At 38.5% G+C, this 25,991-nt stretch overlaps 1 protein-coding gene across 1 annotated transcript in view; it reads left to right on the top strand.

Moving 5' to 3' along the window:
- LOC112044628 (neurexin-1) overlaps positions 1-25,991 on the top strand; it is a 204,980-nt gene that overhangs the window by 101,120 nt on the left and 77,869 nt on the right. The window contains exon 5 of the mRNA XM_024080528.2: positions 9,839-9,980. Within this exon, the coding sequence (XP_023936296.1) occupies positions 9,839-9,980 (142 nt within the window). The remainder of the gene's footprint in view (positions 1-9,838; positions 9,981-25,991) is intronic.

The raw sequence follows: 25,991 nt of genomic DNA, 5'->3' as shown, positions 1-25,991 counted from the left end.
AGGGATGAAAACTTAATAAAAACACTAATTTATCAATGACATGATGTTATTGACTAACTACTTGTAAAGGTTTAAATTTATCACATTCCAGCTGGCCTATTCACTATTTTGGTCTTTATTATCAACCTAATAAAATAAACAACAAATCAATAATTGACAAAATGTCATCTACCTACTTTAAGATATCCACCAGTAGGCACCGGATGACAATACTTTGTTACATAGTATCTCAATTTGGTCTATGTCAACTAGTATCCGTCAAAGATAGTTAATTAGCGTGCTGTAAATTCACTATTTTTGACGTATGCTAGTAGTTTTATGCAGCTGCTGGTGGATATCTTATAGTAGGTAGAAGATGACTTGTCAATTGATTTGTTTTTTATTTTAATAGGTTGGTAATAAAGACCAAAATAGTGAATAGGTCAGCTGGTCTATGTGCGAAAATATACCCAATCGTATTTTATCACATTTTTGACAAAGGTTTTAGGGATAAAATAAAAAAAGGAAATTTTCGTATTTGTAATTCCCTTTGTCCTTTGAGAACAACATCAATGCTGGGAATTACGAATGTTGATGAATGGTATCCCTGGAAATGTAGAGGAGATAATTGTTAAATTCTGCGCGTAATACCGCAGAATGAATGGCAACACTCTGTGAAGGAGTAAAGGTTGTCGCACATTTGGTAGACGCGTACCAGTTTAACATGTTCGCTGCGGCACTGATTTTTCTGTATTTTACTCTGGTGCGTTACGAGGTTTTTTGACCTCATACTAAAAACTATGTGGTGTAACTAACTCTTGATCTTCAAGAGACTTACGAGGTCAATTGACCTTGCAGCGAACGTTTTAACAAACGATTGTAACTAATTTGTAACTTATGTAATTTTTCAATTACTCTATACTAATAATATTATCTTAGCTTTAGTTATCTGTCTTTCGAATTATACTCGTAAGTGCAAAAATTATGTGTTTTACTTGTAATTTCGGCTTAACCACACGCACTGTATTACAACTTGATAAACACTTTTACTTATAGCGATTTAGCGTTTTGGTACAATGCTGCGTAGAAACTGATCGAGATAATAAGGGTAAAATGCGTAGCATATGTGTTTTATGTTATGTGAGAAAATTAACTTGTATCACTTTTTTATTCTTTACAAGTTAGCCCTCGACTATAATCTCACCTGATGGTAAGTGATGATGCAATCTAAGATGGAAGCGAGTTAACTTGCTAGGAGGAGAAAGAAAAACCCTTTTGGTTTCTACACGGAACCGGAACGCTTAATCGCTTGGCGGTACGTCTTTGCCAGGGTGGTAACTAGCCATGTCCGAAGCCACCAGCCAGACCTGTACCGATTAAGAAAACCTCAATCGGCCCAGCCGGGGATCGAACCCAGGATATTCGTTTTGTACATCCACCACGCATACAACTGCGCTACGGAGGCCGTCAAAAAGCCCGCTTCCGTTTTAGAAAACATCATGTCTTAATAACAGGTGAGATCGCAGTGATGGGGTAACTAGTTAATCATTAAAAAAGTTAAAAAATAGGTATTCCCTTATAAAAGATTTTTCGTCACTAAAATCGAATTGAAAGTTACTTAATTAGACTCTGTTTATTTCAAAATAGCTCTACTAGGAATGGTATCTGAAAACATTTTATTTCGAAAACCTCTGAACTCTCTCGCCCTAACAATGTTGTCATTATATTAAAAGTTTCTTGGATCTGCGATCCTTTTGTCCCTGGAGAGTGGCATTACCTTAAACGATGATGGACGATGCAATTCACACCGCGACGGGATGAGAGAACAATGATCGTTATATTTAGCGTGAAATATTAGGTAGCGAAAGGGGTTAAAGGTTTACGCCCATTACACAAACTCGTACCAAAGGTAACGTTCCTTAGCCCAAAATTTGTGATGTTCAACACTAAAAAACAGCCTACTTTTTTACCTGCGTAGTTTTTCATGGGATTATGGGGATAAATATATCATTACTAGTTTGAAATCGGTTTGGTTTTCTTTCTATTTGTAAAATTACATCTTTTCATTAATTACATTCAAAATTAACGATTCAATTATGTTTTCACACATAATTATGTCACACAATTTTCATCAAGTTTATAATTCATTCGCTCGTTTATCACAAGTAGGTAGTTTAGAGAAAAATTCAATGATCTATTGTTTATTAACTAACTGAATAAATATTCTTGTTATTGTTAATACAGCTAATATTGAAAAAAGGTATTTAATTAAACTTAAAAATTTAAGCCACGACGGAGAAAAGATTGTTGTTAAGAATCTTTCATTGACCAGTAATCGTTAAAAGCAGGGGTAATCCATGATCACAGTGTAGGTAGAATGCGGTATTTCAGTTACGTGTTCGTTGGCTTAGCGTGGTCCGAGCCTAATTGCTCTATCATGAATATTTACACAGTGTAGCGATTACAGAGGTAATCCCACGCATAGCGTTGGCGTTTTTGAGACATTGCCTACAGAAACATACGGGACGAAAATACGTAGTGGTTACCTTTTTTTAGGTCTTTATACACCTTAGTGGTATTTTTTTATAAAACCTGTAATTGTGATTTTGCTCAGACTAGACTCCTAAAACTTTAATTTAAGGTTTATGGTGTTAATTCTATTATTTCTTCATAAACATAAAAAAATGTTAAAAATATTATTTGGGTTTTTATTAAATTAAATGGACCTGACTTTGACTTCAAAATAATTGTCAAATTCGAATCCAACCCATTTATTTATTAATTGTAATCCACAACAGAGAGCTTCTAGCTAAAGTTTTAATCGTTGATGGCTTAAATCCGAAAATGTTTACTTACTTACGGATGAAATAGTTAAATAATTTAGACAATTGACGTAGATTTTACACGCATATATTTCAAGGGTCAGTCAGTTTGTTCAGACTACCACGGCAAAGAACTTCCAAGAAACATAGGATAATATTAAGTTTTAAAAACTCAACCTTTTAACAGCATATTATCTTTTATTCTATCCTGTGCGCAAAATATACCACGGTTGATTTGCTTCCATGAATCGTTGAATAAAATTATCTGAGAAGTAAGTTCATCTAAATGCAGAATTTGCAAAGATGTTCAATAGTCTACACAAAGTATTATGAAGCAACCGTAATAACAGTGAAAGCGTGCCAAGTAGGTTAACTTAAATCTTAAATGTGTCTTTAATTGTAGGGCAATATTTTGGCTCTCACAATTTGTAGGGAACTGTGTCAGGTCGTATGAATATTACTCGTACTTCAACTTTATCATGTTAATTGTCAATTTACACAAATAACTATTTAAAATAATAACTATGTTAAATATTTTTTGTGCTTACAGTAATACAATCTTGGTACGTGTATATCGCATTACTAAATGATGAAGTTGAAATAATGTTGTGATTCTGATAGGAAATAACAAATGCCAACAATATTTGAAACGCAGCTGTTTTTGGGATCTGGGTTCTGTATTCTTACTACCACGATTTTAGAAGACTTCGTAGTTAAACATAGAAAATAAAATATAATGAAAAAAAACAACATTAAACAACATCATTGTGTTAAGACATAATAACGAGTAGAGTTTGGCTAGTAAAATTAGAGACTGAAATATCGCGCCGAATTAAAAAAAAAACAGTAAATTTTGAAAATTATAGTGCAAATATTGGAATAGCTAAATTTAATACTTATTTATACGTAATAATGTACCAACAAACAAAAAAATAATTTAAACAAGTTATGAAAACGCATGTTTTTCTAATATGTCTGAATGATTTTTTAATTTTGGCAGGCAATTTCAGTCTCTACGTTTATTAGCCAGAGTATATAAAAGACTATATGAACTTAAACCACGTGTCAACTATGTTATCATATTTAAAACATTGAAGATACGCAAGAATCTATTAACAAATTAGAGTGCAATGTAATTTCAAAAATGTTTTTTTATATATAACCCACACAAACGAATGGGGCGTGTTGAATATAAGCTTGTTTTAAGACTGCGCGGTAACGTCAATGTTTTTAACCCGTATGTTTTTGCTATCGTACCCTCCGCCTACGCGCCCACAGAGCTGTGAAACGTTTTATAGTACCCGGAGTACGGCCTCTGTGACGAAAAAGCAGCGTGGGAAGTTCGTGTGGGAGGTTTACGAATCCGTGACGTAATACAAAGGTCAGTGCATTCAGTTCAACCGACTTATTTGAGGGTGAAATGTATGCACTGACCTTTATACTAACGTAATGATTATGGAGCTTTGTAATTTTTATTATAAACCTCATGATACGTTATTAAATTTTATTCCTGTGAGGACTTTTAAATACTAAAATCTTGCGCTGCCTTGGCTTTTTGTAATCTGTAAAGTATGTTAATTTATTGAGAAATCCGACATGACTAAATTCGAAGCCATACGGGGCCCTTAGTCATGAGCTGGTCTTGCAACGGCACGATCCAAACGAGGCGGCGCGATGAGAGAGGGGTTGAGGGGGGACAAAACGAACTAACAGTATCTTGCTCCAAGTTTGTTATATTGCGATATCGAATGAAACTGTGAAATGTCCACCTAATAGTTCACCTAGTGAGGGGTTAACTAACACTGCGCTTCCCGGTGCGCGTTCTACTTCACACCCGCGCAGTCTTTCTCCCCCAGTCGCCCGCATATCATGGGAGTATCATCAACGAACTATAGTAACACACTTTGCATTTATTTGTCTCTTTAGTATTAGAAGTATCGCTACTACCTATTAGAAGTAGAACATTTACCAGAGAGACAAACCAATAATTTGATTTGCAAATACCTAACAACAAACTCGGGCTAAAAGTCCTGTTTGTACAACTTCAAACCGAATCCCAGTTCGCTCGGTCCCAGCGAACACTTTGAACTTTTCACAAACCATTGGCCTAAATATAATTTATAATTATTTTCGATCCAATCAAAGCACGTGGTTACACGCTAATAACGTGGATCACGAAGTGCTTGGTCCGGTCACATGGCGTGCTTGGTTCACGCCCACTTTTATGCGACAAAATTTTTAGAGTACACGTGGGTAATTGAACTGAGGGCAAAGTGGCTTCATTAATAGTGCTTACATGCGACTATAGCTTGGCAACTTCGATAACACTCCCGATAGTCCGCGCGGGGGCGTGAGGGATGAATGAAAAACCCACGACTGATGCACCTCACTTCACCGCACGCACGATTTCACACCCGCGCAGTCTTTCCCCCCCGTCGCCCGCATATCATGGGAGTATCATCAACGAACTTGCCAGACTATAAGTAAAAAAATAGACAAAATGTCATCTAATGACGGCGGTCTTGTCCCAATCACATCCCTTTCGTAGCAACGCAATAAAAGAGTGGTATTTACGGTTGCTCCACCATTGGTTGAAATTTGTCTATTTCTCTTCACGAGATTATCTCATCGGTAGCATGTTAGCACTACAGAGGTCCATTGACAAGTTAGAGCTTGACTGTGATAAGTTGAATGTTAAGGGACAAAGCTAAGATGGAAACGGACGTACATTTCGTTCTAGTTAGTCACTTCCTAACATTGCTTAGCTTAAAATAAATTCGTAACATGGAGAAGGTATATGTTTATTCTATCCATATCTCTTATGGGTCCAGGGCCGGACCGTCCATACGGCGAACGGAGCGGTCGCTCCAGGCGCCAAATCCTAGGGGGCGCCGAAATGGTAAAGACAAGATCGAAAAGAAATTTATTTCTTTTCGATCGTCTATATTTAAAGCGAAGAGATGAACGCACGAATTTACTTCTAATAGAGGCGTCTTTCTTTACCTATGGTGCAGGGAGTGCGTTGATTTTAACTCGGGTATATACAGGTAATAGAGGGCGCTAGGGTGATGATTGCACCCGGGCGCTGCGTGAGCTAGAGAGTCTTTACTTATAGTGCAGGGGGTGCGTTACACCCGGGTGTCACGATCTCTGGGGCGCCCAAGCGCCACTCGCCGCGCGGGTTCTATAGGTACTAGGGGGCGCTAGGGTGATGATTGCACCCGGGCACTACGTGATCGAGAGACGGTATTGTGCCTGATTTTCAATTGGCCTGAGTATGGTCAAAATCTTCGCGTTCCATAAGTTCGTAGCCTAAGTACACCAGGTACCGCTATAATTTTTTAGTTAATTTATTTTTCAACTTTATTTAGAGCTCAATACACTTATTTTGTTGGCCTGGAAACATTTCTATACCAGCTATATTTTTTCTTTAAACTCTTAGAAAATGCATAGACCACTTTCATAAAAAATTTGAACTTGATAAGTGCTTTTTCTAGCTTCGGAAATAGATAAAAGTCTGATGGACACGAAACTAGATCATATGAATATGGTGGTAAGGTAAGAATTCTAAATTATACTGATGAATTTCTGCTACGCTTTTAACAAACGTTTCACACGTTTGTTAAAAGCATAGCAGAACTTGCAAATTATCCTGATGAAACAAAACTTTTCTCAATGATCATGGCCATTTTTCTTTAATTTGTCCTCTGAAACATCGCAGCAGATTTCATTATTAAGCAGAGTTTATATTTACGCCTTTTTTTAGTAATCCACCGTAATTACATCCCGCGAATCTCAAAAAACGGCCTTCGGCCGGGGGTTTGTAATAGAGCTTTCGACTGTGGCTATGGCTGGGCATTTTACCCAAGCGCAAAAAACGCGCGGCCTTCGGCCGCGAACTTTATACTGCACCGGCCTTCGGCCGGGGGTTTGTAATAGGGCTTCTGACTGTGACTATGGCTGGGCATTTTACCCAAGCGCAAAAAACGCGCGGCATTCGGCCGCGAACTTTATTATACACCGGCCTTCGGCCGGGTGTTTGTAATAGGGCTTTCGACTGTGGCTATGGCTGGGCATTTTACCCAAGCGCAAAAATACACGCACTTTATTGTACACCAGCCTTCGGCCGGAGGGTTCTGATTTTGTATTTTTTATATATAAAAAATTCAAAAATGTAGATGGATTTTCACGCGGACGAAGTCACGGGCATCTGCTAATCTTCGATAAGACATGATCGTGTCACAATTTTTTTGAATTTTTTTGTCAGAGGTCGACGTTGACGGTCTATCGCTACCCTGGTCGTTTTCGACGCTGTTACGACCACGTTGGAATTTCGTGACTCACTTTTTCACGATATATACGAAGGCCCTAATTCATCTTCTGTTTTTAACATGACTTCATAAATGTTTTTTTTTTGCTAAACCTTTCTTCTTCAAGTTCTTCATTGCAGTGATTAAGTTAAGATACTCGATTTTTTTTCATGTTAAAAAATACGAGTACCTAGTCACGATTTGTTTGACGGGATCGCGTGGGGAACGTAACGAATCCACATGAATGCATAAAATTTTATTCTATTAATATAGCTATATATTGAATAATGTAGCTTTAACATGAGCGTAATTAAAAAAAAAATAATAAAAAAGAACAACCGACCTCAAAATCATAAAAAAGTTTCCATTAAATTAAAAGCGAAACATAACATAGTATGTGCTACCTTCTGATCAGTTTGAAGGCGGTACCAAGTTAGTGCTGTGTTAATTAAAGCCGTATCTGAAAGAAGTGTCTGAAAATCCAGTTAAAATCTTTATGATTTAAACGGCTTGAATCGAATCGAAATCGAACGGTCGAATTGAGAAACCTCCTCCTTTTTTTGAAGTCGGTTAAAAATGTATGACATTCCGATATACGTTAGGCTACGAACTTTTCAAACGTCCCTAGTATATAATGTTAGGAGCAAACAGGAAAGGCGCCATAATTGGATATCGCTCCATTCTAAAATTTACCTCGGTCCGGCGCTGTATGGGTCAATTATTTTTCTCAATTAGTAGCGGTTTCACCCGCATACGAGTAGTTACTTGTCCCTTGGGAATACGGAGATAAAATATAGCCTATGTTACTACCTGATAATGTAGCTTTCTATTGGTGAAAGACTTTTTAGTAGGTATATTCGTTACATTCAAAAATAAAAATTGTTCCTGTTTATAATATTACAGTTGTTTTCATGTAGGATGACGCGGGTGACAGTTCGTTTCACTCTTGAAAGTTTGCCGCGGTTCACGATAATAGCAGGTAATAAGAACATCATACTGACTGTCACCGGACCCATGCTATCTGAAAAACACTTTAATTGAAATAAATATGGATTAAAAATAACAAACTATTCAATCAGAAAACACTCCTCGTTTTAATAGATTCCCCAAAAGATTGCCTTTCCTAAAAGCCCAATAAAATCGAGTGATCTACCCTCCTCAGCGATTTCAACTGGAAATCACGTACCGTTTCCGAAAAAGTTCAAACTGGAAGAAAAAGAAGGCGCGATTGCGAAGTATTGGATGGGAGCGCCAAATATCTGGCCCCCGGCCAATACTGGAGCACCTGTGGAGAATTTTACAACCTTTACCTTAATTACACAGGTTTTTGAATGTTGTAACGGTGCTTGATTGAAAATTTTCGGGCTTACGGCCAAAAATTTCACGTGTGTCATACATGGAAACTCTTTAAGCCAATTTATTGGGTTAGGTTGTATTATTATATGATAATTGCCGAAAATTTTTCATATTTATTTCTTGACGAAATATATTGATTTATTAAACTTTCTATATAATTATTCTAAAACAAACACCTCCGCCGCGTCTTTATGTCTGCGATAAACTCAAGGACTCCTGTAAGGATTTACATGCCGTTTGCATCAAATATAGAGTTATTTATGAGGAAGGTTTTGGTATAAATATTTAAATTTGTCAAGATTTTGTGTAAATTGATTTAAAATATTACGATCATTGTTAGAAGTGACGGAAAAAGGCGGAATTTGTCAAGCCACCTGGGAACTTTCATAAAGATCGCTGCCTCATCCCGTATGGTCTTCGAGATCTTCGAGCCAGGGACAGATTTACGGATTTATAGTAGGGTATTTGTCCGGTCTAAAACTTGTACAATCCTTGACAGTGTTATTTTATGCAGCTACAACTCCAATAGTAAGTTCAGGAGGAAAAATGTACACATTATAATCAACCCCAAGTTGTTCCATAAATGTACCTAACTACTTTTTTAATAAATCCTTTGTTGAACCTCTTGGTACGGACGGACCAGACAGCGCAAATTTATAGAAGCAAAAAGAAAGTGTTAACGCGTAACTTTTTGGCAGAACCGGTTGTTTGGCCGTTCGCCAAAATATGAAGCACCTGTAGACATTTTATGGCCTGTCTTCAGCTTAATTGATCCATTTTTATGCCTAATGAATACCATTAAAAGTTACTGCTACGGCTTATTGATGGGAACTTTTATGGCTTTATAGACTGAAAAATAATAATTGTGCTATTAATTTTTTAACATTTATTTTAGTTAATATAACGCTGCGTTGGGTCAAATTAGGATGCCATGTTTAATATAAAATATTTTTTTTTGGTATATCAAATGATCAGGATATTGTTCAATAAATAACAAATTTATTTTCTACGTAACAAAATCACGTTCATTAAAAAAACCTTTACTCTAACTGCTGATCCTGAGTCAACATGCTGAATGTTAATTCCATTCTAGTCTAGTCTTCATATCTTATTATTGAAGCATTCGCTCATACATTGGTCCCTCTTTCCAATTAATAGCTATCCAAAGTCAACATCACTATTTTTTCCCACAAATCAGATCTGATGTCAGGAAATTCGAATATAACTTGTCGTTATGTATCTCTTTCTATACGTATACAGATTTCGATAGAAGCTTACACAATTCCGAAGAGCTATGAACACTCTATGACAGCTAAATGTTGCTTAAGCCTGACTAATACTGAAGATACTAATATGCATGTTTTGTTCCAGGTGCCTCGCATAACCAACGCAAGTGGTGACGCGTGCGAGCGACGCGACCCGTGCCAACATGGCGGCGTGTGCATCAGCACAGACGACGGGCCCATCTGCGAGTGCCGGGACGGAGACTATGAGGGCGCCTTCTGTGAGAGAGGTCAGTTCATAGATCGTGCCAACATGGCGGCGTGTGCATCAGCACAGACGACGGGCCCATCTGCGAGTGCCGGGACGGAGACTATGAGGGCGCCTTCTGTGAGAGAGGTCAGTTCATAGATCGTGCCAACATGGCAGCGTGTGCATCAGCACAGACGACGGGCCCATCTGCGAGTGCCGGGACGGAGACTATGAGGACGCCTTCTGTGACAGAGGTCAGTTCATAGATCGTGCCAACATGGCGGCGTGTGCATCAGCACAGACGACGGGCCCATCTGCGAGTGCCGGGACGGAGACTATGAGGGCGCCTTCTGTGACAGAGGTCAGTTCATAGATCGTGCCAACATGGCGGCGTGTGCATCAGCTCAGACGACGGGCCCATCTGCGAGTGCCGGGACGGAGACTATGAGGGCGCCTTCTGTGACAGAGGTCAGTTCATAGATCGTGCCAACATGGCGGCGTGTGCATCAGCTCAGACGACGGGCCCATCTGCGAGTGCCGGGACGGAGACTATGAGGGCGCCTTCTGTGACAGAGGTCAGTTCATAGATCGTGCCAACATGGCGGCGTGTGCATCAGCACAGACGACGGGCCCATCTGCGAGTGCCGGGACGGAGACTATGAGGGCGCCTTCTGTGAGAGAGGTCAGTTCATAGATCGTGCCAACATGGCGGCGTGTGCATCAGCACAGACGACGGGCCCATCTGCGAGTGCCGGGACGGAGACTATGAGGGCGCCTTCTGTGAGAGAGGTCAGTTCATAGATCGTGCCAACATGGCGGCGTGTGCATCAGCACAGACGACGGGCCCATCTGCGAGTGCCGGGACGGAGACTATGAGGGCGCCTTCTGTGAGAGAGGTCAGTTCATAGATCGTGCCAACATGGCGGCGTGTGCATCAGCACAGACGACGGGCCCATCTGCGAGTGCCGGGACGGAGACTATGAGGGCGCCTTCTGTGAGAGAGGTCAGTTCATAGATCGTGCCAACATGGCGGCGTGTGCATCAGCACAGACGACGGGCCCATCTGCGAGTGCCGGGACGGAGACTATGAGGGCGCCTTCTGTGAGAGAGGTCAGTTCATAGATCGTGCCAACATGGCAGCGTGTGCATCAGCACAGACGACGGGCCCATCTGCGAGTGCCGGGACGGAGACTATGAGGGCGCCTTCTGTGAGAGAGGTCAGTTCATAAATCGTGCTAACATCAGCGTGCACAGATGCATTAGATCAATAAAGTAATTCAGTATTCAAGGCTGCCGTTCTTAAAATAAGCATCAACCTGTGTTAAACGTGACACTTTAAGGAGACTACAAACATGGAACAAAGAATAAAAATCAATATTGTTCAGCTCGACCCAGAACTCAAATTCCGGGAACTCATGAACCAAACCCGTATTTAACCAGTGTACCAATGAGACACCTAAACAAATATAGCATATTAAACAAAAGCTTGTTACAGTGATGCATTTACTTGAAAAATATGCTGTAAATGTACAATTCGTGAGACATAAAGAGTGTAGGAATGCACGTTCTAACGCTATAGCTTGACGCAGCGAGTTAGCGGTCGTTATTTTAAATGTATGGATTTGAAACGTTACTGCAGCACGCCATACTGCGAGCAGCTTAAATGTGAATCTCGTTATTCCATGCGAATGTTCTCTAGTGTGTTTTAGCAATTGCATATACCGGCATGATGATTTACTTGAGTGTAATAAATAACTGACTTCCAACAAGAGAAGTTAAATTATTTGGCGACTCGTCTGTAAAATTATTCACACGCTTTTTTTATTCTTTACAAGTTAGCCTTTGACTACAATCTTGTATTGTTAGGAGGAGGATGAAAATCCACACCCTTTTCGGTTTCTACACGACATCATACCGGAACGCTAAGTCGCTTAGTGGTACGTCTTTGCCGGTAGGGTGGTAACTAGCCACGGCTGAAAGCCTCCTACCAGCCAGACCTGGACCAACTAGGAAAATCTCAATCGGTCCTACCAGGGATTGAACCCAGGACCTCCGTCTTGTAAATTCACCGCGCATACCAATGCGCGCCGTCAAAACGCTTGCCAGATAATACAACATACATACATACATACGTAACGCTACGCTTAAAAACATTACCCTCCATCGGCAGATAGGTAAAAATAACTTTCTTCTAGGTTTTATTTGTTCTAAACGCATTTCACCTTATTCAAGTTTTATTAACACGGCGAAGTTAGCTCTTTTCAAAAATCTGAAAGGTATTATCACAAATATCATTAAATCAGTGCAGCATATACCTATATGTGATTAACAAACAAACACATATGTTTTCGCATTTATAATGTTAGTATGAATTAGGTTCAGAAGTCATAATTTTCAAGTACCACTAAGTTATAACTTGTTTGCAATGTTTTTATTCAAATGTCGCTTCGTTGTAACCGAGCAAAAGCAGTTCAAAGCAGTCCAAAGCAGCCCAAACCGGTTCAAAGCGGTTATATTAGCATTTTGCCGTGATTGTAATTAAATAGTCGTTGGGAGACTGGAGCGGTCTGAAATGGACCGTTGGGTCGTCCACGCGACTTGAAATTCAGCCAAGCGTTTGAATTTTCCTAATTAAAACCATTTGGAGTTGTTTATATGTCATACTTGCTGACCCGGTGAACTATGTTTTTAGGTTGCTCCTTTTGGTTTTCTATATTTGATTTGTTACTGACTGTACCCTGCAATGCTTTACATGATGGCACAATGTGTGGTTTTTCTCTCCCCATCTCGTAGATATTCTAGGTATTTATGTGAATGCTATTTTTTTTCTTTCTCTGCAAGTTAGCCCTTGACTACAATCTCTTCTAATGGTAAGTGATGATACAATCTAAGATGGTAGCGTGCTAACTTGTTTGGAGTAGGATGAAAATCCACACTCCTTTCGGTTTCTACACGACATCGTACCGGAACGCTAAATCGATTGGCAGTACGTCTTTGTTGGTAGGGTGATAACTAGCCACGGACGAAGCCTCCCACCAGCATCTACATAAATAGATTATGACTGCGTCTATAATAGTGTTGCTTTTAGAGATAGCACCTGGAAAATGTACCAGACAGTGGTATTAAGATTTCATGTTGTTCTTATACGTTTACGTTTTACGTTTTCGAGGTAATATACCTTATAAATTTTATAAAAATACCTTACCAAAAACCAACATTTGATATCAATTCTCCGTGCGTGCAAAATATACATATAAACATAAGTAAGTATAATACAAAAATTGCACATTTAAAGCATTTAAAATGTATATTAGATATATACATGTTAAAAAGTCGAAAGCAAAGTAGTTAGAGGGGGCTATTAAACTCGCCGGCTCCGCGCGCGGCCGCTAATGGCAACACCCTGTATCGCACGCGATACCACTATTTGCTGAAAGAACTACTTACACTTACTCTTAAACGCTTTTTCTGTATTTATTAAACGGTTTCTAAGTGGCGACAATGGATTTCCTGGTAATAATGTATTTTATACATGATTGAGCCGTGATAGAACAGTGGTAACCTCTGCCTTGGATTCGGAGGGGGCATCGATTTAAATGGTTAGATAGGCCCTCTATATTAAAGAAAGCACAATTTTATGTCATTACTCAAAGACGTGCACGCACATCTTATATTAGTACGTAACAAGCGCAAGTTGTGAGTGGACGTGGACTTAAAAAAATATTTTACTATTTTTCGTGTTTAATCCCTTCTTTTTTATTTTTGGATCGTGCCGCGATGCAAGAACCAGCTCATGACTATGCCCGACTAGTTTCGAACCCATGCGGTTCGAAATTAGTCAGGCATAATCCGACCTAATATCACGTGAGTTTTAGCCGTGTTTCATAATCAATTAATATAATCCCTTCTTGTTTTTTCTTGTTAAATTTATGGCAACACGAATAAAGAGAAAGGTGTTACGAGTGATGACGTCTCAACGTGCAATACCAATGACAATTCCGCGAAGTTTCTTGGCCCATCTACCGATCTACGATCGATGGGAGGGGGTATATTCGAATCCGGCCCAGGGCATGTATGTTACTTTTCAGTCATGTGAATTTTGAGTAAATAAATATTACGAGTCTTAAACGTTGAATGAAAAACATGGTGAGGGAATCTGCCTGACAATTTTCTTAATTCTCTAGGTGTGTGAAGTCTGCCATTCTATTAGCCTTACCCCTCTTACTCTGAGAGGAGACTCGTGGCCTTTAATGAAAGAAATAAATTAAATAAATACCTGTAGTACATCCTCAGAAAAAATCTGTCAAAAAATTCACCATACGGATGTTATGTTTACAACAAATTAATTTTGACCTGTCAATTTAATTCAGTTTAGAGATTTGTATACAAACAAATTAGCACAAAGTAAAACAGAAAGTCCGAAGCAATATTTAAACAGTTAATGGCCGTGATGGTGAGGCTACCAATTAAACTCGACCCCGAGCGCGGACGTAATTTGGGAATAACAAGCAACTATTGCAATAGTTGGATTATATTTCAAACTGACGCCGAGTATCCTATTACGTTGCATATTCCCAAAGTATGAAATATTGTATCTATTTTAGAATTTAAACTATCCGTAATAAGTTTGTTTGGATGTTTGTTACTGTTTAACGCTGCTACTACTGAAGCGATTTGGCTGAAATTTGGAATGGAAATAGATTTTTCTCTGGATTAACACATAGGCTACTTTTGATCCCAAAAAATCCATGGTTTTCCGAGATTTGCGAAAACTGATGATTTTGATGATATGAATGTTTGTTACTCTTTCGCGCCTCGAAGCCTGGATTAACACATATGCTACTTTTTATCCTGGAAAAATCCATGGTTTCCGAGGGATTTGTGAAAAACTAAATTCCACGCGGACGAAGTCGCAGGCATTCGTTAGTACATATCTAAATTCTGAACATATTATAAAACAAATTCCTCAACTGTGTCTGTCTATATTGTTTGTTCGCGATAAACTCGAAAATTACTGCACTTTGCGCGAAGTAGATTCCGATGCCTTCATATTACTGATGGTTTCGATCTTCGGGGTTCAGGGATGGTCGCGGGGGGAGGGGGTTGAATTATTTTTTTATAAATTTTTAATAGTGTTTTTTTGTTATGTATTTTATCAACATTGTTAAAATTAAAAAATAGGATAAATAAATAAATAAGAGAAAAAAATATATAACACTCGCCAACATTCGTTCATAGTCCTAGAACTGATCGCAGCCGTACATGGTACAGAAAAATGAACCTCCTTTTGTAAAATCAGATAGACAAAGTTTTTTTTTATTCTTTACAAGTTGTCCTTGAATACAATCTCACCTGATGGTAAGTGATGATGCAGTCTAAGATGGAAGCGGGCTAACTTGTTACTCGACATCGTACCGGAACGCTTGGTGGTACGTCTTTGTCGGTAGGGTGGTAACTAGCCACGGCCGAAGCCTCCCAGATCCAGACCCGGACCAGATCTGGATCAATTAAGAAAATCTCAATCAACCCAGCCGGGGATCGCACCCAGGACCTCCGTTATGTAAATCCACCGCGCATACCACTGCGCCACGGTGGCGGTCAATGTAAGTCCTTATCTATGCATGATTCTCAATCTTACGTATACTTGGCAGTGAGGTATAAATCAGCCATAAAATATCCAAGATGCAATCTTCCAATTCGCGCGACCGCGTTTTAATTTGCGCCACTTGCTCGCTACATCGTTATGAAACCAGTTTCCCGGAGAGCTGGATTAGTGCTTGAAAATTTTCAATTTAAACGGAATTGGGTTTAATCCGAGTGTGCACTAGGTGTGTACAGGGACTTAGTTGATACGAGACAACGTGTTTTTGAAATTTGACAGACTTATATTTTGAAATAGAGGACGACCTTGTTTCACTTGCCCACTTCCCGGGAATAAACGAATAATATATATTAAGTTACTCGCTGATGATGTAACTTTTCATTGGTGAAAGAATTTTTTAAGTAAGTTTCGTGGTTTAGGTTTGAAACACATACACTCCAGAGGGTGCCGTAAAAGAGATGCGTAAATGCATTTCCCAGCAAAAAAAAATTAAAAAAATAGAAAAAAGAAAGTGTAGATTTAATAGCGTAACAAATAAACTCACTTTGACATTTCTAAGTGACTTCTTAAAACCGCCAGACTTTTTTAATTATACGTACTGTATCTTAAATAAGTATTATTTATGGGTTTGATGAATAGGTTCTTTTGTAAAATAATAGTCACCACCGCGCCTGAAAAACGCTTGACTGTAGAACTCATTTCATAGCCGTGATATGACCTCTGCCTTCGATTCGGAGGGCGTAGGTTCGAATCCGGTCCGGGGCGTGCACCTCCAACTTTTCAGTTGTGTGCATTTTAGGAAATTACATATCATGTGTCTCAAACGGTGAAGGAAAACATCGAGAGGAAACCTGTATACCAGAGAATTCTCTTAATTCTCTGCGTGTGTGAAGTCTGCCAATCCGCATTGGGCCAGCGTGGCCTATTATGGCCGACTATTGGTCTAACCCCTCTCATTCTGATGAGAGGAGACTCGAGCTAAACAGTGAGTCGAATATGGGTTGATAATGATGATGATGATGTTGAACTCATTTCAAAGCTAAACATTCTTCCAAATTCCATTCCATTCTTCAAGTAGAAAGACTTACTCCTCGGTTGCTTCAAAGGTTAATAAGTAGGTTGGATCTGAAAGGTAATGGTAAAAAAGGTCGTTAGCCCACATACGTCCCACAATTGGCACGTTCCTTGTTTTTATGATTGCCTCGAGCCTTGACACCTGGCGGTGACATTTGCCTTCACTACCACTTGGAAATACATTAACTGTTTCCATGAAGTAATTCATGTTTCATAGGAATGGTTTAACCTTTCAAGCGTTGCGGTTATAGCCATTTCAGTGACTAATGGAATTCAAATTCAAAATTTGTTTATTTCAAAGAGGCTTAACCGGTTTCACAGGACAATTGTAAATGAACTAAGGTGCATTTACAATTGTCCTGTGTTTTGTGACGTGTATAAGGTTTTTAACTAGGATATGCTCAAACAAATTGAACAACATGGAAAATTCCTTTTCCAATATAGATCCGTAATGAGTCCCCAGGGATATGCATTTTTGCATCTATTTCGTTTTATTCGGGATTACAACTGTATGTTCGGGAGGATGTTAATGTCATACAAAACAAAATGAAAATTAATATTGAAAGGGGATGATTGTAGTCGGGGTTGTTTCGCACATTTTCCGCGGGCGAATAATTCGTACATTCAATTCCACGTGATCCCGCGTTAACATATCGGAGAGGAATTGAATTGGGCGTGTCATTTGCAATGTTATCGTTTTTCTGCGAGTGAGATGTGAATCATTCGTTCAATCATTCGGTAGATTCATTCGTTCGTTGGCACGCGAATGAATTACTGCGTCAATGTGATCCGTTCTGTGGCTTATTGGATCAGTATTGCATGTTATGACGCTTGGTAATCAATTTGGAGTTTCTTATTTCAAAAGACAGGAAAGTTCTTTATTTTTATATTCAAGAAGGAAAAGGAGGACTTCTACGTTAATACAACCATATAAGTCGCATATTTGTTTTGTAACAGCTGACTATAGATAAAGATTCAAAGCTGGCGTTGTAAAGTTTTAAAAACATCGATCCAGAATAGATCTTTTAATCATTGATTCTTTTTATCAGTACAGCATTTGGTAAAAAAGAACACTTTTCAGCACAAGTACGTAAAGTAACCCTTTTCTAATTTTAAATCGGACACATGTACCGGAAGCGAGTCGCTCGGGTCGCAGGAGACGAGTTCCGGCGCCGTCATCGCGCCATTTCCGTCACTAGTCGACATTACACCGTAAGGCTGCCTTTGCACCAGACCCCGGATACAGTTCTGTTTTCTGTGGCTTCAGATGTGTGCCATGTTTCTAGTCGGTTAAACATTAAACCAATCAATTTCTTGTTCGCTAATTTATTTACATTGCTTTGACATTTCTAATAATGCTGATAAAAGCAAAAATAGACTAAATCAAACCTAAATTTGTTTATTTTGTGTATAAGCAGTTGTGTTCCTCCTCAAGTTTGACTATTTGTAGAGACTCGACCACCGGTTCGAAAGGAAGAAAAAAAAACTTTCATCGATGTACATCATTATCAACCTATATTCGGCTCACTGCTGAGCTCGTGTCTCTTCTCAGAATGAGAGGGGTTAGGCTAATAGTCCACCACGCTGGCCCAATGCGGATTGGCAGCCTTCACACACGCAGAGTAAAAAATGTTCGGGTGTATAATAATATATCAACACACGAGGATAGAGTCCATTACATTAGGAAAGAGGTCAGCAGGCTAACTTACTATCTTTGACGTATGCTAATTGACATATATACGAAATTGAGATTCTATGTAACAAATGTCATTCAGTACCTACTGGATATCATACAGTAGGTAGATGACATTCCTCAATTGATTTGATGTTTATTTTAATTGGTTGATAAGAAAGACCAAAATAGTAAATAGGACAGCTGGCTTGCATTGAGCTAAAATAAGGCTGTTTATACACCTACGTTGTCACATCTCTGGTGGAAAGGCAGCTTTACTTGGCTCACGGAAGCGGCCGTGTGACTGTGAGCATTCGGTTACTCGGATCGGCTACATATGAGCCGTCGTGGCATATTATATTGCCCTAGGGATTATTGAGTTGGGCATATACTGTCACATATTACTACCATGTTTTACCCCTAACGATATATATGGTAGGTTTAATGTGTATGTATTTTGTATGTCTGTGTGTGGATAGATTAGGATGTGTTTTTTATTAGAAAGGCAACTTGAGATCATATTAGCTAGATAGGTATAAAAGGATTTTTTGATTATGAAGGACGTAATCTTTGATACAAAAGTCTTGGCGGGTTTTAATAGCTGCAAGGGTCAAAATGACCCATTGACCCATATGCGTAGTTTTTCTTTGTTTAGCGAGTTTGTTAATAGAAATTGAGTTATAATAGGATTGAGCTGTGTGTTCGATTATAGTTTTCAAGATTATCGTTGTTGTAGGCTTGAAAAAACACTTTTGCGCCTAGCGCTATATATTTTTTTATTTTAAGAGTTTTTTAGAAAAGTAAAAAAAAAAAAGAAAACTTGTAGGTATAATATGTTGGAAAGGCTTGAACGTTCATTAAACACGTTATTTTATTAGGATAATTACGTTGCTTGTTAACGTTAATTATTATGTTACGAAATTACTTAAAACTCAGTTTCAAAACCATTTTTGCTCAAATTAATTAAAATTTACCCTAAAATATATATGAGTCGTTTTGTACAGTTTTGGTCCAAAACATAAATAGTTAGGTACTTTCATATTTAAAATATTATAGAGTTAGCAAATAACCTGCCTTTTCTTTTGCAATAGGCTACTGGCCTCTTTTATAAACAGTGTTTAAACTGAATTATGAAGTATTATAAGCTATATTTTATTTTGTCCCGTCAATAATAATATGGCCGCCGGAACACAACACATTAGCAAGTGACGTCATTCATATAGATAAAACGGTCCTCCTCCTTGATTGGCGTTTGTAATGATGTGATTATATCACGTCACCGCAAGCGCCAATCACGCCTTGTAGCGAGTGACGTCACAGTTTATGACTAGCGTTTGCGGTGACGTGATAAAAATACAATTTTGTTTTATAAAAATATTACAATTACGAGATTATTTTTACAAATAAAAATGTGATTAGAGTTTCTAGGCATCTAAACTGCCTATATGCAAAAAAAATTCTTGGTTTTATACAGGAGGCCTATTAAAGTTGCAAAGTTATATTTGATTTATAAATCAAGATTTTCTAACAAGGCTCGTTTGTTTGCATAATTCGCTTCGCAGTCGTGCCTATTCAAGGTTACTACAACCTTTTGTTCCCAAGGCTCAATCAGCATGCGGGGCAGACGCATGCAACAACTTATTGTACGAGCACAAAGCAAAGCACAGGACAGGTGGAATGCGGGGCTTGCAAATTTGTTATTTGGAAACAGTCCAATATTGTCTTACCATTATTATGTATATTGTGCGGGCTAACAAACCGAATAGACACGATATCTGATGCTAGGCTCGCGGTTGAAAACAAAGGAATATACGTAAAAATGCCTTTTGAAAACCGGCTTTGAATAGCGAAATAGAATTTTTAAACGACCTTGGGCAGAAAGAGCTTGTGTTTTCTTAGGAAAAATAGAAAGGTCACAAGGTTTTTTGAAAGATTTAAAATGGATGCCGTCTCTGTTCCATATTAATGGTAAGCAATTTAATTTCTCAGTAGAGTATACTTATAGTATAGTCTCAGCATGGATACTCGTGGTCTCGGATTCGATCTCCCACCTTTGGGTTATTGCTGTGCCAACTCCACACAGGATTTTAGCTGGGTTAAAGGAGAATTAGGAGAATTATTGAGAGATTTATGGTAAGTGATGATGCAATCTAAGTTGGAAGCGGGCTAACTTGTAAGGAGTAGGATGAAAATCTAAACCCTTTTCGGTTTCTAACGACATCGTACCTGAATGTTAAATCGCTTGGCGGTACGTCTTTGCCAGTAGGATGGTAACTGGCCACGGCTGAAGCCTCCTACCAGCCAGATCTGGACCAATAAAGAAAACCCTAATCGGCCCAGCCGGGGATCGAACTAAGAAAACCTCTGTCTTATAAATACATTGCGCATACCACTGCGCCACGGAGGCCGTCAAAATACCTCAAAATATTGTATACCTATTTGTTTTACATTTTCGTTAGAAATTTCTTAATGATAATGGGAGAATGCTGAGTTTCAGTTGTCGCAGGTAACACCTAGTGAATTAATAAATGTGTAGAATTACTTAGGGGCGCATATGTGTCGTGACAAGAATTGACACGCTTTCATCAAAATGTAGCTCGCGTAGAGGCGCGTCGAATGAATTCCACCTTTTACCGTAACTTGAGTAGGTAAACAAATTTTTATCTCTATCAAAATTTCTATCTACCCTCCATACATGAGGAAATGTCGCTAGATTGAGGTGAAGATGTCTAATAAAGGTGTAGATGATACGCGATCTGAAAGTAGTACAAGGAAAATGAACGTAAATTTAGCATAAATTTGTCTTTTTTTCGTTCCTTTATTTTTAGGTGTGGTGTTTTGTTTAGGGTAGGTGTAAATTAAATGATTAGGACTAGGACTTTATTAGGAGAAGGTTTTGGTTTTTAGGTTTAAGTTGAGAGTTTAGTGATGGCTTTGTTCATTGATTACTTAGTTTATGTGGCTTCGGATCATAAACTACTAGGGTCGAGTTCTGGGTCTAGGTATAAAGTACTAACCTTTTCTTTCTCCTAAGAAATTTCAAGTAAATATATTGGTGGAGTTAGATCCCCTATGATGGAGATCATATGCAACCATCGGTCGGCGGTCGGTGATTCATAAGGCATTTTCATTAACTTCTGATAACGAATGTTAAAGAGACATACATCATCACCTTAAGCCCACTGATCTGCTTCGGAGCAGCGTAAACATAATATCATGTAAACTTCATATTCCTCCTAACATAAACCTGCTGAAGTATGTGAGAAAAGTAGACCGAGTGGCGCCGTAACGCGTTACGTTACAAAGCGGTTTACTCTCCTATAAGAAGTTATCACTTAAATAAAACATTTCGTTGGGCGTATAAACTAACTATGGATTTTAGAATCTCTTTCATGCTACTGTTTTATAACAAGTAAAACTGAATACCCATCCCCGGCCTATCAGGTCTACCCCTAACCACCCGGAAATTTACTAAAATCTTAAAAAAAATCTTGCTAATTCTACTTTAATAATGAAATCATTTCTTTATCAAAAAAAAGTTTGTTACAACGTTTTACGGCATTTTTAATTCATCTTCCTTTTTTTACATGGCCCTGTAGTAAGTCGTTAAAAATAAAAAAAAAAGATGTCACTTTTTTTTTTATTCCTTACAAGTTAGCCCTTGACTACAATCTCACCTGATGGTAAGTGATGATGCAGTCTAAGATGGAAGCGGGCTAACTTGTTAGGAGGGGGATGAAAATCCACACCCCTTTCGGTTTCTATACGGCATCGTACCGGAACGCTAAATCGCTTACGTCTTTGCCGGTAGGGTGGTAACTAGCCACGACCGAAGCCTCACACAGACAAATTAAGAAAATCTCAATCTGCCCAGCCGGGGATCGAACCCAGGACCTCCGTCTTGTAAATCCACCGCGCATACCGCTGCGCCACGGAGGCCGTCAAATCTCTACTTATTTTAATAAATATATTTAATCCTGCATCCCTTTGGATAGAACAAATACTATCTAAAATAATAGCAACGTAACAAATTAAATTTCCCGCTATCGATGCATTATTGGAGAGAACACAATTTAATAAAACGCGGAAAGCAAATGTAGTAAAGGTTAGCGCGCGGAATTCTCAGCTGAATGGTGCAGTAATAGAAATTGTTGGGAAACTGGAACGAGGCGGGAAAAATCGAGTGTCTGTCTGGAAAATTGAAAAATCGAGCACCAATCTAACATGGCGTGCCTCGCGTCGAAAGTTGGCGGTAACTGCTGGTTGATGCATTAGATTGTGGCTCGGACTGGGAATACTTATTGAAATCAATTGGAATGCCTTTACTTCTACGCCTTATAAAGCAGCGGCACTTCTTAGATGCGAAATGCATTGCCCACCCTGAGGATTAATTACGAAACTTTGTTGAAGAAGGAATTTCCCATTTTGAATGATTTGTTCGAATAGTGCCTACCTTGTATACGCCACTATTAGAAAGCGTATTGATAGTGCATGCAAAAGTCGGTCTTATCCCTGTGTAACTTCCTTTACTAATTATTATTATTATTAGCATAAAAAAATTTGGAATGGTAATGGATTTTACTCTGGATTAACACATAGGCTACTTTTTATCCCGAAAAAATCCATGGTTTCCCGAGACTTGCGAAAACTGATGATTTTGATGATATGAATGTTTGTTACTCTTTCACGCCTCGACTACTGAACCGAATTAGCTGAAATTTGGCACTGAGATATATTATAGCCTTTATTAACACAGGCTACTTTTTATCCCGGAAAAAACTATGGTTCCCGAGGGATTTGTGAAAACTAAATTACACGCGGACGAAGTCGCGGTCGTCCGCTAGTATTACAAAAAAGAAGCAAAATTACATTACAAAAAAAACAATAAAAGAGAAAGTCATGTCATAATTTAAAAAAAAATGTCGATCATTATAATTAGTTAAATGTTAGTTGAAAATAGTCTTTACAGTTATAAATATTAGCATTCATTAATTTATTAAAAATATAATTTTATAGTATAATAATGTTTAATTCACGGGTGAAACCGCGGGTTATCTGTAGATTGTGTATAAAGAAGCGGATTTAAGATAAAAGTTGGCATCGTAAAAAACCCAACCTGAAAAGACTAAAAATCTAAATCTAGATCTGAATGTGCGGGATCTTTCACCCCTTGACCCGTCCCGGTAATGAGGCGTTCCGTTCCCTCATCCCGGACCCAGATCCCGGATAACGGATGGATGATCCCCGCTAATGTCTTTTTTATCTTTGGAAATTTACTTTCAACGGAACCTATTTTAGTTGAGCCTTTACGTGTTAGTATAATGTGTGGTTAGGATATATAGGTAAGAGTATATTATTTCGTTTTAATGGACGAAGTTTTTTTGGACGTGTTATTTATCTTCTAATAATATATAAATATCCTTCACATGAAGGAGAAACATCGTGAGGAAACCTGCATAGCAGATCATTTTTTAATTTCTCTACGTGTGTGAAGTTTGCCAATCCGCATTGGGCATGGTGGACTATTGGCCTAACACCTCTCATTCTGAGAAGTGGCTCGAGCTCAGCAGTGAGTCGAATATGGGTTGATAATAAATGATTGATATAAATATCTCGTGTCATGGTGCTTGTGCTCTGAAATTAGTTAATTTTACTATGACGCGTACTTAGCGGTTTGGTTTCTTTTTCCTTATACTCTAAAAAAGTCTTTCTAACTTCTGTATTTACTACCATCTACATGGTTATCTTAATTAAAGTTAAGTAAGTATAAATCAATTTGCATTTTCTAGATAAGCCTAACCTTTGAGCCTTTACCGAAAACTTTATCGTCACTTATGTCAGCCACGGACGATTAAGTAATCTCACATGCCTGCAGCGCCAGCAAGCAAGCAACAACGATGTGCATGATATCATGCCGATTGCGACCAACACACGATCAGTTTTATCGGCTGTCAAACTAACAAGATCGTCAGTGACTGAAATTACCAAGTGTATAAACAACAATAATTATGAGGAAATGTAAAAATGCTTATTCATTAGTCAAAAATCTTAATTATATTCCAAAAAGTTTCCATAACAATAAAGTCCATGTACTCACAAGTTTTCAGTTTTGATAGCATCACCCTTGTTCCCGTGATTGCAAAACCCCCTTCCATTGTTTCAGTCTCACAAAATGCAGGTGCATTCGCATTTTGTTAGTGAATACAAGAAAAACAATAAATATTGGAAGCCGTCCAAATCCCGAGAGCCTATTGTTAGCGAGGCACGGTGCACCACCTGTTTTGTGTATTATATTATTGCATCAACATAAAGTATTAACCACGGACGCAAAAGATAATGACCCTCATCATCTAAAACCGATATCACAGAAAACATATATGTACAAGCTGATTTTAGTATTTGAATAGCGGACGCCCGCGACTTCGTCCGCGTGAAAGTCAATGTAAACTTTACCCTACCATTCCCTACCCTTATCCATACCCTACCTCTACCCTACCCATTAAGGCTGCACATGCAACGGAAACTTAAAAAAATCGAGAAACATCTCCCGTTTTCCCAACATTTCCCTTCACTGCTCTGCTCCTATTAATCGTAGCATGATAAAAAGTATATTATAAGCTGCCCAGAAGTATGAAGAACAATTATACCAAGTTTCGTTAAAATCCGTTGAGTAGTTTTTGTTTCTATAACGAACATACAGACAGACAAAAAAATTACTGATTGCATTTTTGGCATCAGTATCGATTACTAATCACCCCCTGATAGTTATTTTGGAAATATATTTCATGTACAGAATTGACCTCTCTACAGATTTATTATAAGTATAGATGACCATTAACAACCCATATTCGGTTCAATGTTGACCACGAGTCTTTCCTCAGAATGAGAGGGGTTAGGCTAATAGTCCACCACGCTGGTCCAATGCGGATTGACAGACAATTGTTGACATTGTAACGATTCAGCAATGTAAGAATAGTGGACTCTTTAAAAAAAAGTATTATGCGCACATTAAGAAATTAAATATCACGTGTCTCAAACGGTGAAGGAAAAACATCGTGAGGAAACCTGCATATCTAATAACTTTTTTAATTCTCTGCGTGTGGGCAGTCTGCCATTCCGTATTGGGCCAGCGTGGTGGACTATCAGCCTAACCACTCTTATTCTGAGAAGAGATTCGTGCTCAACGGTGAGCCAAATAATAGGTTGTTAATGATGAACTATGCACCCGTTTGATAAAAAAATATTGTAACTAATACCATGAAATGCGTAAAAATAGTATGTAATTGTTTTGGTCAAAGTAGTTCAGCTGAAAATTGAATCCAAAACCTCTCATCAATTAAAAAAAACACCGCATTGCCTACGGTCGTGTAGTAAATGCAATTGAAAAAAAAACAAAAAAAAGGAAAATCGGCTCGCAGCCCGGAATGTGACGTTTGTGAAATTGAATTTCCAATTAAGTGACGATCCCGATCGGGCCAGTCAATCTACTCCGGGCACATTTTCATAATGGACTGAGAGACTGCGAGAGCCTGACTTACCTCATTTTATAGTTTGATCCCAGTAAAAGACGACTTTCACAGAGTTGCTTAATGAATGAAAAGTATCTTAGTGCTCCATAAATCAAATCAAAATTCATTCGTTTCAATTAGGCTTAGTTCACAGACACTATCGAAAGTCAGATAATGGTGATAATAATTAGTCGA

The sequence above is a fragment of the Bicyclus anynana genome, chromosome 21 (assembly GCF_947172395.1).
Source record: "Bicyclus anynana chromosome 21, ilBicAnyn1.1, whole genome shotgun sequence".
NCBI classification, from domain to species: Eukaryota; Metazoa; Arthropoda; class Insecta; order Lepidoptera; family Nymphalidae; genus Bicyclus; species Bicyclus anynana.
The sequence above is the reverse complement of the archived record's forward strand: the minus strand, read 5'-3'. Positions and strand labels throughout refer to the sequence as shown.